We start from the raw sequence: 12578 nt of genomic DNA, 5'->3' as shown, positions 1-12578 counted from the left end.
CCACCCTACTAGTGAAAAAGTTTTTCCTAATGTCCAACCTAAACCTCCCCCTCTGCAACTTGAGACCATTACTCCTTGTTCTGTCATCTTCTACCACTGAGAACAGTCTAGATCCATCCTCTTTGGAACCCCCTTTCAGGTAGTTGAAAGCAGCTATCAAATCCCCCCCTCATTCTTCTCTTCTGCAGGCTAAACAATCTCAGTTCCTTCAGCCTCTCCTCATAAGTCATGTGCTCCAGCCCCCTAATAATTTTTGTTGCCCTCCGCTGGACTCTTTCCAATTTATCCACATCCTTCTTGTAGCGTGGGGTCCAAAACTGGACATACTACTTTTGCAGCTGACATAACTTCAGAAACCTCCAGTTGATCTGAGACTGTAAGTGGAGTTTGGGATGGTGGATGAAACTTGAATACCATTTATTTCCTCCCTGTCTGAGCCCTATATATGTGGACCCAATTTTGCAGTTACAGTAGGTCATAAGTTGTTACACTTTCTCGCTATTCCCAGTACATGCCTGTTTTAGTTTTAAATGGGGTGAATAGGTATAACTGACCCTCACTACCACTACTCATGTCCTCTATACCCACAATTTATAGGAAGGGATAAGATTTTAAACAAATAGTGGTGCTGCTTCTCATTAGCTCCAGACTGTCTGGATGTGAAGGATTTTCAGCTCCTTTCTCCTGTGTCTGGCAATGGAACCCACTGCCAACTAGTTGAGTTTGAACCATAGGTGCCTGCTCTCCTATGCAACCTTAGTCTCTTTAGTCATAGATCAAAGTACACCCCCCAGCTGCTGGCAGTGTGTTGCAAGGCAACTGCAATAGCAACTGAAAGAAGCACGTCTACTTCTGCTTTCTCGTTCGCCCTAGCAGACCTGTCTTTACCCCCCCTTTGCTATCTGGGCTCCAGTAGGACTACGTTCACTGCCTTCTGCTTGCTCTGGGATTATGCAGCAACAGTTGCACCGTCCTTGGCAGACTACTGAGCAGTGTCAACTCAAAGTGTCTTTAAGGCTTCCCTGGAGAGGGGAGAAGAGAGTAAGTCAGCCTTGATCCCTTGGCCCTGGTGAAGTAAAGGAGTTTCCCCATGGGAACTAGAAGGGTAGACCTTCAGTATGTGTCTATATGATTTTTCAGCAGTCCCATTCACGTGTTAATGGCAAAGAACTCTTACAGGCCCATGAGCATTGTCAGACTTGCCTCTTCTCCTCTCACTATCATATAACTGCTATTGCGAGATGTCCTAATGGGTGGTTTTGTTTTTCCTCTCTTCTAGACGATGGACAGAGAGTTCAGAAAGTGGATGAAATGGTATGGGAAAAAACATGCAGAATACACAGTGAGTGAAACTCAGCTGAAAATCTTTGTGCTCCACTAATCATTACTGATGTTTAGAATTTACAGGTCCCTCTCCTCCTCTTCCCCAGACAAGAAGCAGCTTCCTGGCCTTTATCTTGCTGCTGCTGAGTGATGCTCTCTCAAATACATCTTCCCAGAGCCCTCCTCTTGACTCACTTGACATTTGGTGTGTGTTATTGGGAATGTTATTGAGGCTTGCAGAAATTCTTGGAAGACTTTCTTATAAACTCTCATTACTCAGGCTGTTTTCTGCTCCCACATTCAAACATCATTAAGACAATTGCTCCCTGATTAGCCATTTACCTGTGAGAAATTCATGTAATCCTGTTCTCTAGTGGCTCTCTTAGAACCTTGAGAATACCCCTGCTTGTTTGTGTCTTTATCTCAACCTCCTCTTAAAAAATAAAATTATATATAATAAATTAAATTAAATATCATTTCAGGTCCCATAGCTGCCATGCTTCTAGTCAAGGAGGGTTGAGTTGGGTCAGTGTTGTTCCCTAATCATTCGGCGGAATTGCCATTGGAATCTTCCCTTCTCTGAGATTTCAGCTAGCTACCACTGCAGCGCTCCTAGCCTGGGAGGAATTGACCAGGAAACAGATCGTGGTCTCTCATGTGATTTTTGCACACAGCTCTACGGCTAAGCTATTGGACCAGTCTGGTCCACTTGCCTTTGAATTTCCCAATATTATCAAATGGCCTCTTGTTGGTAGCCAGGGTTTGGCATGAAGGAGGGATACGTTAATTTTTCATTTGCAGAGAACTCAAGACTCATAATACTCTAATAACCAGTGACCAGCCTTGTAATGTAAGGGCTCGCCTATTTCTTCTTGAGAAGTAGGCCATCTGCTGGATTAAGGTGACAATGTTGCCTGTCTCAAAATATCCCCTTGCGGGAACTGACATATAGTGTGTGGCACTGTTCCTTTAGATGTATGCTGATTCCATGGTAGGAGTAGTTTGCAGTTGGATTAATGTCAAGGCTGCAAACTCTTTCCTGCTGTGAAACTCTATGCAGGCCTTCCTTCCCAGGAAATGGCCATATGGCAGTCTTCCAGGGTGCTACCCAGCTGGCATTATATGAAAGAAATATTTACTGAAGATATTTCACTTATGATCCGTTAATTTAAAGACTAGGGAAGGAACCTAGACTGAAATACTGAATATATATATTCATTGCATTAGGCTACGAGTATTGCCACATTGTATGTTACATATGGCAGAATCTGACACTATAATGGAAACAAGACTGCTTATTTTTGTTCAGATCTTTGGCTTTTCTAATGTTTCCTTCAATGACTGAGGCCAACATTTTCAAACTTGCGTGCCTAAAGTTAGGCTCCCAAATACATGTCTTGCTTTTTCAACACTTTTGAGCAGCTGAGCTCCAATTGAAGTCAATGACAGCTTGGGTTCATGGCACCACTAAAAATCAGGTCACCTTCTATATTGGGGTTCTCAGACTGGGGGGTTGTGACCCCTCAGGAGGTCACAAGATGGTTACATGGGGGTCTCAAGTGGCTAGCTTCATGAGGCTGGCAGCTCCGAGCCCCCATTAAATGAGATTACTTCCCTCTCATTTTTAATTTATAAGTGGGGTCACACTCAGAGGCTTGCTGGGTGAAAGGGGTGGCCAATACAAATAGTTTGAAAACCACTGTTCTATATAGATGCCTAAATATGGATTTAGGCTTCTAACATTAGGTCAACTAGGTTTGAAAATTTTCTCATTTCCACTCCCTTATCATATATGGCAGATTTTTACTTGCTCTTTTTTTTTTTTTTTTGCTTCTAACACCTCTTTTTCATCACTAATCTGCTGGCAGTATATGTATGTGCATCTCTACTCTGACAAGGATCAGATAATGAACAATTTTCCCCAAAGTCAACATATCTTAGCTAAGGATATGCCCTTCTTGGTGGATTGCAATGGACTCTTTTCATAATGTTTGTGGCATGGACATTGGGTAACGGAAATGAGTCCCAAATCCTTCTATATTTAGTTCTCCCACGTGGCAACATGCTGAGAAGCCATCTTGTCTTTGGCAGTAAGACAGTAATTCCATCTATTACCTGTGTAGTAATACAGGCTGTTACCACCGTGACTAGAATGCATTGGAAGGCACAAGGCTGAAAAGCTTCATCTGAGTGTATGGAATGTAGTGGTGATAGACAGTGCAACTGCACTTGAGAGCCCTCTTTTACTGCTTGTAAAATGGCTTGGTTACCATCACCCAATATCTCAGAGAAGGGGCGCTTTAGATGTTTTCGGGGGGTTCTCGAGAGCCCCGTCGGTGACAGTCATCATCAATATGACTAAGGCCTGGAGTAGTTTGTGACCAGCTAGATTTTAACTGTGTAAATTCCATTCCATGCAATTGGATTAAAAATTATAAAGTTAAATATTTTCAGAAGACTAAAGAGTTGGGGGAAGAGGGGAAGATTGGCAGAAATTTGTGGGAACAAGTCTCCGATCCTAGCTGCTGCTTTGTATACATTATTTGGACAGTGGTATTAAGTTCATGCATATTGTTGCTGCCTTGCTCCAAAAGTCAAAACTGTGACAGACGCGAGACAGCAGTAAATCCTGCTGTTTCTCCTGCATGTATTTTATTTTTTTTTGTTCACAGCTAGGTATCCATAGTTCGATTCTAGTACAATTGGCTCTGTGTTTGTACTCTGAAAAATGACTGACAGAATAACATCTTGGTGTTCACATTGACTCCATATCCAGTGCGCTCAGTTTACAAGTCAGGTGATGGGTCTTTCCTAGTCCGGTCCCTCAAATGTGGCCTGGAATTTGAGAACTGAATTGTGTTCTCTTCTGGATGGAGCATCATCATCAGCAATGGATTCTGAAATCAGAACTCAGTTAAGAATTCTCTTGATTCACAGACCTAAACAAATAAGTAAACAAAATATCTAGGTTGCTCTTCTGCATTCCCATTGCATTTGGTCTCCAGTGCTAACAAGAATAAAAAGGAATAAAATACGTTTTAGTGAGAAGAGTCAGCATACAGAATTTTCACAGTCAGAATACATAGAAGCAGATCTGTTGAGTAAGCAGATGACATTTTAACATTGTCACTTTTCAATCGATAATTGCATTGTAAAGTTCTCCAGCTGGGGCAAAACATCTTGAGGCATTTTGGAGTCCAAGGCACTTGCTGAGCTACAGCTGCTAATAATGGGTTATCACTGAAACTTAAAGGTATTTTGGTCAGGAGAGAGCAGAAGACTGGAGAAATTGGAGGAGAGAGGTTGCTCTTTTCTCCCCTTTCTGTGAAAATATATACCACTTGAAAAAACCCACCATCTGTGGCTATTAGTGCCTTCACATTGTTTCTTAGGACACCGTATCCCACTGTGAGACACCTTGAGTCTTTTGGACAAGAGTGTTCCGCTACAAACCTAAACCCCATTCGTTATCTAATAATTCTTTGTTTTTGACTGTAAAAGAACATTTTCTAGTGTCTATTTCCATGAAACTGGAACTAGTTCCTTGAAAGTTTGCAAGGTTAGTTTCAAACTTTTTTTCAGGGTAACTGTTGTCCCAAGGAAATAGCATTTTTCTTAGGTGATTAGAACTGGATAATTACATAGTCTTTCTTGGGGAATTCCTGCACATGTTCAGTTATCAAATTAAAGCTTAGAAACTCAGTATTGCAGTTAACACAGACATATGGTACTTCATAGTTTCCAAATGTAAATATCCCCACATGGATCCAAATTCAGAACAATATCCAGGTATATAGGACATAACATTTGAGGAGCCACTTAGAAAAAAGTGCCTGAGTGTTCTTCCCAGAGTATCTTTGTAATGAGTTCTGTGTTCTCAAATGCCTCCCACCTGTTGTCTTACCATCCCCCTAATAAAAAAGGGTGTATTCAGTGATACGTGTACATCAGAAGAGGAGTTGTGTGCAAACTTGCAAAGCTGGCTGGAGGAAAAGAAGATGCCAAATTCATACGTTTAATTTTCAGTACGGTGAAAGGCTTAGCTTTTTCTGGTTTGGTCTGGATTGATGACAGAGCAATTCCTTTGCCCGTCCCTTCTGCCAGACAGAGCTTGCTCTAGCCATAGGGGAAAATTCTTTCCAAGCCCTGAGCCTTGGCGTAAAGTGAAGGAAAACATGCAAACTCTTAAGGTAGGGCAGGGGTGTAGGTCAATGTTATACAGCGTGTAATCTTTCCTGACCCCACCTCTAGTGGAGTTATACAAGTTTCCATGGAGTCCTACCGTAGCCATTTGTAGTCCTCAGATCCCTGCTGGAATGTAGTGGTGTTTTGGGGGCATCCATACAGCAAGTGGTCTGCTCCAGAGTTGCCTTAATGAACTTTTAAACCCAGTGCGAACACTGGTGTAAATTTGGTTGAAGATGAGGGTAAAACTAGGGTTCACTTTTATTTTGCAAAACCTTGTTTGTCTGGGTTTGGCTTTTTAAGAGTGGATTGGATCATAGCGTTCTTTTTCCAGCCTTCCCAGTGCTTTGGTGTGGGAGGTACGAGGGCTGGGAATGAAGAACAGGAAATCCAGATCAGAGAATCGTAGGACTGGAAGGAACCTTGAGAGGTCATCTAGTCCAGTCCCCTGCATTCGTGGCAGCCTTATGTATTCTAATATATGTCTGAGTCTAACTTTCCAAATTTCACTGAGACTGAAGATAGGTCTAATGGCTGCTTGGAGTTGTGCACTTGCTTTATCTCTCTCACTCAAACAGACTGTATCATAGAAGGAAATCTCACTCGCCTAGGTATTTACTCACCCTGTCCCAACCCCACAAATGAGCCGGGGTGCATTAATATGTCTAGTCCCTACAGCAGTGTCTTTTCTCCCTCTCTCTTGTAGCCCGCAGGCCTCACCTAGCTTTTCTGGTAGGCTTGGGTGTGTCCTGGATGCCATGTGTTGCCTTTTTCACAAAAGTCTTGCTTCAGAACAAAAACAGTGAGTTTTGTACAGCACTAATCAGTATCTCAAGCTTCCTTGATATCACTTGCACTGATGTATTTTGTAGACACATAACTGTCATTGCCTGTGCTTATAAGCTTCCATTGCCTAACAGTGAGTTCTCTGCAGTAAGGGTGTGGGCAGGATGTGTATTTGTCCTAGATATTTTTGAATGCCCTATTTCAGCGGGAAACGCGATGTTTTGGTATTTGAAAAGCCCTCCAAACGTCCCCTGTGGCTTTGACATGATGCCACGTTTCAGAGGTTTGGATTATTGCCTCTAGTTATTTTTGCAACGAACAGGGACTTAAAAATAACCATGTGTACTTTTCCAGGCAGAATTAACTGTTTTTGTGAGCCAAGCACTTTGCCCTGAGACTGTTAGAATGAGACTTTGTGTATTTATGGCATTGTGCAGTCAGAGCTTTACCACAGAGCCTTCCAACACAGGTCTGTTAGCTGCTGTTATATTTTGGAGCCCAAAGCTCTGGGAAAGGGGACTTGGCCTTCAGAAGCAGCTGTTGTTATCCGTTATAATGAATATAGACCTGCAGTAGTGTGTTTCTTGTTGTTTCCTATGGGTGTGACCTGCCAGTTTGCTTTGAGCTGGAGACATCAGCTACTGTGAGCATATTCCTGCAGTCTCTGAAGAGCCAACCTATCTGTCTGAAATGGGAGGGAAAACCTGTCTCTGCTTCTAAATTTAGAAACAATGGGGGCTGGCTGCTCTCTGAAGTGGATTTCAGTGAGCTAATTATCCGTTTAGATAAAGCAGGTCCCCTGCGTTGTCTAATCAGATGAAAATATCTGCATTACAGATGGTCCTTGCCATTCATTATTCACTAAGGAGATTAAATTTCTATGTGTGAGAGAGAGCACTGTGGGGGTGGGTACCCTGATTGGAAGAGACTGAGTGCATCCCTACTGCTGCTCTTGCCATCTCACACTGACAGGCTGTGGGTTTCCTGTGTGACCTCGCCCGACCGTACAGCATTCTGTACTGAAGCTATGCAGTAACCCATCAGAAGCTGGCTGTGTAGCTGTTTAATTACCAAGGAAGAGCTCAAATTTCCTTACCAGTTCTTGTTCCAAATGAAACTTGGGGATTCTTGTGTGTGCCACTTGTTTTGGGTACTGTTGGGAGATCTCAATTTAAGAGTGACTTTGGGGATACTTGTGTTCTCCCTTGGGGCTGGTGAAGGTCAGTAGCACTACTAGGGAACTATAACTTGAGGGATGATTGGTTAGTGCTCTTCACTTCCCAAAATAATAATTAAAAAGCATCTCATACCATCAAACTTCGCAGCAGGCAGTTCTCCCGCCTTGTTGGCTGGAGGGATACTGCTACAGTAGGGATATAAGCCCATAAATGGTTTGACGACAACTAAGGGAGGATATGATTGAGGTCTATACAATCATGGCTGGTGTGGAGAAAGTAAATAAGGAAATATTATTTATTCCTTCTCATAACACATGAATTACGGGTCACCAAATGAAATTAATAGGCAGCAGGTTTAAAACAAACAAAAGGAAGTATTTTTTCACACAACACACAGTCAACGTGTGGAACTCTTTGCCAGAGGATGTTGTGAAGGCCAAAACTATAACAGGGTTTAAAAAATGAGCTAGATAAGTTCATGGAGGATAGGTCCATCAATGGCTGTTAGCCAGGATGGGCAGGGATGGTGTCCGTAGCCTCTGTTTGCCAGAAGCTGGGAATGGGCGACGGGGGATGGATCACTCGGTGATTACCTGCTCTGTTCATTCCCTCTGGGGCACCTGGCATTGGCCACTGTCGGAAGACGACACTGGGTTATATGGACCATTGGTCTGACTCAGTATGGCCATTCTTATGTTCTCACACATCACATAATTTCCACACTGCTTTTAAATAAGTGGTGGTGGATCACTGGTGCAGAGTCCTTTTCCTTGCTTCCATAATGAGAAATGTACCAGTTACCTACTAACTGGAGATGAGAAACTTTTATAACAGTGGTTCTCAACCAGGGGTCTGAGGCCTCCTGGGGGGTTGTGAGCAGGTTTCAGGGGGCCAGCGAAGTGGGGCCAGCATTAGACTCACTGGGGCCCAGGGCAGAAAGCCGAAGCCGTGCCACATGGGGTTGAAGACGGGGCCCTGAGCCCTGCCACCTGAGGCTAAAGCCGAAGCCTGAGCAGTGTAGTTTTATGGGGGCGCCTGTGGTGTGGGGCCCCAGGCAATTGCTCTGCTTGCTACCCCCTCATGCCGTCCCTGGCTTTTATCTACAGAAAACCCATTATTGTGACACAGGCGGGCCATGGAGTTTTTATAGCATGTTGGGGGGGGCCTCAGAAAGAAAAAGGTTGAGAACCCCTGTTTTATAACACAATTGGGCCACAGCCACGTTTAACCATGGCTATTTTTGTAGTGTAGATGAGGCCAAAATGACTACCTCTTTTAATGGCAGTTTCCCATTTCTGGTGCAGATTTTACCCAAGCACTGGCTAAATGTGGGTTAGCTTCTACGATACAAAAATAACCATGTTTGAATGTGGTTGTGTGGTCCACTTGAATTATAATATGGCGGCTACTTGGCTGGGAAGACAGGAAAAACATTTTCATGTTTAGCCCTGGTATGTGGCTTATCAGGGTTAAAACATAATTCCTCCATTTGGTTAAAACACTCTTTTCCTGTTTGCACAGGCAAGATGACTCCATATATGGTTAGGTCACAGCCATTTTTATAGGGACTTGAAATGTAATCAGTTTAAATAAATAATTTAAACATAGTTTCAGATGCTACTTCCAGCCTGAGTCCTCCAACTAAATGGTTGGCTTTATAGTCTGTGCTTTCTCTCAGGTTATTCTTGGAAAGCGCCACACAAACAGGAGAAACTGACTAGACATGGGGAAACCATGAAACTGACTCAACACACATAGATGTCAAATGTACAAAGTAAACAGAAACAGAGACTTATTTTGCCTCTGTCTTTTAGTTAGTCATTTGAGATATTACCTGTAACAATGATAGATAAGACTTTGAGACAGAAGTGTGCAAGTCTTTCAGACAATTAAATTGAAAGTGTCCTTTTAGGTGGTGGTGGCAGAGCCTAAAAAATATATGTACTTAAGTGTGTGTTTGAATAATGTATTTTCCAGCCTCTCTGGTGTCGCATGATTTTTTTAGCTTTTAAAAATGTTCAGGAGTTTTTGGCTTAGCTCCTCTTCCCATCTGATTCCAATCCCTAAAATGAAGTTTATTCTGCAATAAGAGAGCATGGATTTAAGGTAGAGTTAATCCTTCTATTTAACGGCACTGAATGATTATAAAATGGGTTTGTAGGCATTGTGCTTACAATGAGTATTTTAGCCTAGAGGTTAGAGACAGAAACGATAGCTCCATTTGCATTTGGAGTTCGTCTTCTGACCAACTGCTTTCATTTATCAAGTTCCTAATATAGGGCTGTAAGAATCTTGTTCATTCTCTTACCTTGGAGTCTGATTGTTTATCCCCTGTTACACACTCTTGTTGCTTACTGTAAGATTTTGCAAACTCCTCCCCTCTACAAATGGAAGGGATCCCAGCACTGTTTTAGTTGCTGAGACTGTATACCACCCGCTGTAAAATTCACTGTGAATTACTGCTGTTGGGAATTGTTGTGGTCTCATCTCCACATCAGGTAGAGAGGACTACTCTATTGCCCTGTCTGTGCTTGGGGAATTTTCTAAAAACTTCCCACCGCTGACAACACTGGGTCAGCTCCACTGGTTTTAGTGATATTGGGCACCCTAATAGACAAGCTGCTGGTGTTTCTAACATCAGATTGTTTAGATAACTGCACAGAATTACATAATCATGTTAAATATGCCGACAACCCATCCAGCACTCCCAACACTAACACCAAGAGGAGCTGTGCCAGTATTAGCAATTCTGGAAGTTTTTTTAGAGACTGTCCTTAGTGTAGACAAAGGTCTATGGTGGTCTTCCTCCGGGATAAGAAGGTCTTAAATTTTGGTGGAATTGGACTTAGACTTGAAACAAATCACAGAAAATATAGACCTGATATTTTACATGGGCCAGTAGTAGAACAGTGTCCAGTGGACTCTGCTAGGGATCTTGAGTCTAATGAAACTCTGTTTACAATGAAATCGAATAAAGGTTCCATGTTTCAATGCTTGTAGTGTGCAGACTGCAGTACAGGTTCCATCAATTCAGTGTGTTGATTTGGGAACAGAAGTAACTTTTTTTTTTTAAATTATAAAATTCCATTGTATTCAGGGAGGCTTGAATTTTATAGGGATCGCTCCCAGACTGACACCATGTGTAATACTGGTGGCTACAATTTCTAGAAAATCAGATGGCAACTCAGGCAGGCTAAGATAACTAAAAGGCTATGGCAGCAACAGTAAAGTATTAGCAGTTTGGATTTAGGACCATGAAGTCTGCTGTTCAAAGCAGGCAAATTGTTCATTTGTACTTGGCTTGTGTGGGTCTAGAGCTAACTGTCCAATTTTAGTTTCTTTGTGAACTTCACAATATTACAGTGGGCTGGCCTCTGGAATTGAGTATACTAGACATCTGTCATAACCAGCCCCATTGGAAATACTTCCCTTAATTAACCAAGTGCAGCTATTTTAGTATTTGCAATATTCCATATTGTAATTCCAGGGAATACTACAAATTAGTCATTTTTAGGGAACACTTCAGATATCAAGGTAACTTAGGGCAAGTTTACACTAGAAGCGCTACATCGGCGTAACTGTGACACTGTAGCGCCTTTGGTGAAGATGCTCTATGCCAGGCCTGCACAACATACGGCCCGCGGGCCGCATGCAGTCCGTGGAGCCTCACTGTGCGGCCTGCAGGGGGATTCTGAATCCCCCACACACAGTGCTCTGTGGGCAGCCCAGATCCCTTTAAATCCCAGCCGCGGCGGGGAATCAAAGGGCTCTGCGCTGCCCGCAGCCGTGGGGAGCCCAGAGCCCTTTGAATCCTTGCCCGCGGCCGCTGATTGCCCCCTCCACGAACCCCTGCCCTAACTGCCCCCCAGGAGCCCACCCCCTATCTAAATGTCGCTGCTCCTTGTCCCCCGATTGCCCCCTCCTGAGACTCCTGCCTCTAACTGCTCCTTGGGACCCCAGCCCCTATCTAAGCCTCCCTTCTCCTTGTCCCCAACTGCCCCCTCCTGAGATCCCCCCAACGTCCCCTCAGGACCTCACCCCCACCTGTCCCCTGATGAATCCCTGAGACTCCCATGCCTGTCCAACTGCTGCCTGTCCCTTGACTGCCCCCCCCTGAACCTCCACCCCATCCAACCCCCCCTGCTCCCTGTCCCTTGACTGCCCCCCGGAACCCTCTACCCCTTCTCCAACCCCCAGTCCCCTTACCGTGCCACTTAGACCAGCGTGTCTGGCTCCATGCAGCTCCAGACACGTTGCTGCCATGCTCCCCCGCAGAGCCCACAGCCGCCCCCCCTCCCCCAGCACCTGCCTTCCAGATTTGAACACCTCAAAATTCAGGAGTGCTCAAGCTCAGTTTGGGCAGCTGTTATTTCATTTCTCCCAAATCAAATATACTGATCCACTGTAACTTGCTATAGAAAAAGTAGGATAAAATTGAGCAAGAAATGCTTATTAGGACTGGAATTGCTATTTTCAACAGCCATTGCCTTTTTGTTTGTTTAAAAGGAAGACAGTGATATTGCATTGGCAAATTCCCCATAGAAAGAAAGAGTGGAACAAAAGAATAATAAAGGCACCTCAACTTTTCCTCATTTATGGAGGACAGTCTTATAATATGCATCCAGATATCCTCCAATCACACAAGCTGAAAATTGTTCCACTTTACTGCAGCTCTGTAACCATATGGGAACCAATCTTGTCTGTTTTGTGCACATCCAAAATTCCTGCTGAATGACCCACCCTGGGAGCGAGTTACCAGTGACCCAGGGCTGGGGGCGGCAGGAGGTTTGGGGGCGGGGCGCCCAGGGCTGGGGCAGCAGCGAGGTGGGGGGAGGGCACTGGTGGGGAGGAAAGGGGGAAGCCCAGCGCTGGGTGTGGGTGGGGGGAGAGCCCAGGACTGGGGCAGCAAGGGGGTACAGGGGGGAGCCCAGGGCTAGGACGGGGGGCAGCCAATTTTTTTTTTTTGCTTGGGGCAGCAAAAAACCTAGAGCCGGCCCTGCCGGGTTCCCCCAGCCGCCAGAGCCCCGGGCCCTTTAATTTGCCCCTGAGGGCTCCCAGCCACCTCTTCAGCTGGGAGCCCCTGGTTGATTTAAAATCAAAACCTCC

The 12578-nt window shown here is 44.3% G+C and overlaps 1 protein-coding gene across 7 annotated transcripts in view; it reads left to right on the top strand.

Moving 5' to 3' along the window:
* Positions 1-12578, top strand: part of DOT1L (DOT1 like histone lysine methyltransferase) — a 96881-nt gene that overhangs the window by 41680 nt on the left and 42623 nt on the right. For all 7 annotated transcript variants that reach the window (XM_039515532.1, XM_039515533.1, XM_039515529.1 and 4 more), the window contains one exon: positions 1280-1342. In XM_039515532.1, coding sequence (XP_039371466.1) covers positions 1280-1342 — 63 coding nt within the window. The remainder of the gene's footprint in view (positions 1-1279; positions 1343-12578) is intronic.

This window comes from Mauremys reevesii, linkage group 26 (assembly GCF_016161935.1).
Source record: "Mauremys reevesii isolate NIE-2019 linkage group 26, ASM1616193v1, whole genome shotgun sequence".
Classification (NCBI taxonomy): Eukaryota; Metazoa; Chordata; order Testudines; family Geoemydidae; genus Mauremys; species Mauremys reevesii.
Note: the sequence above shows the minus strand (reverse complement) of the source record. Positions and strands in the feature narration are given on the sequence as shown.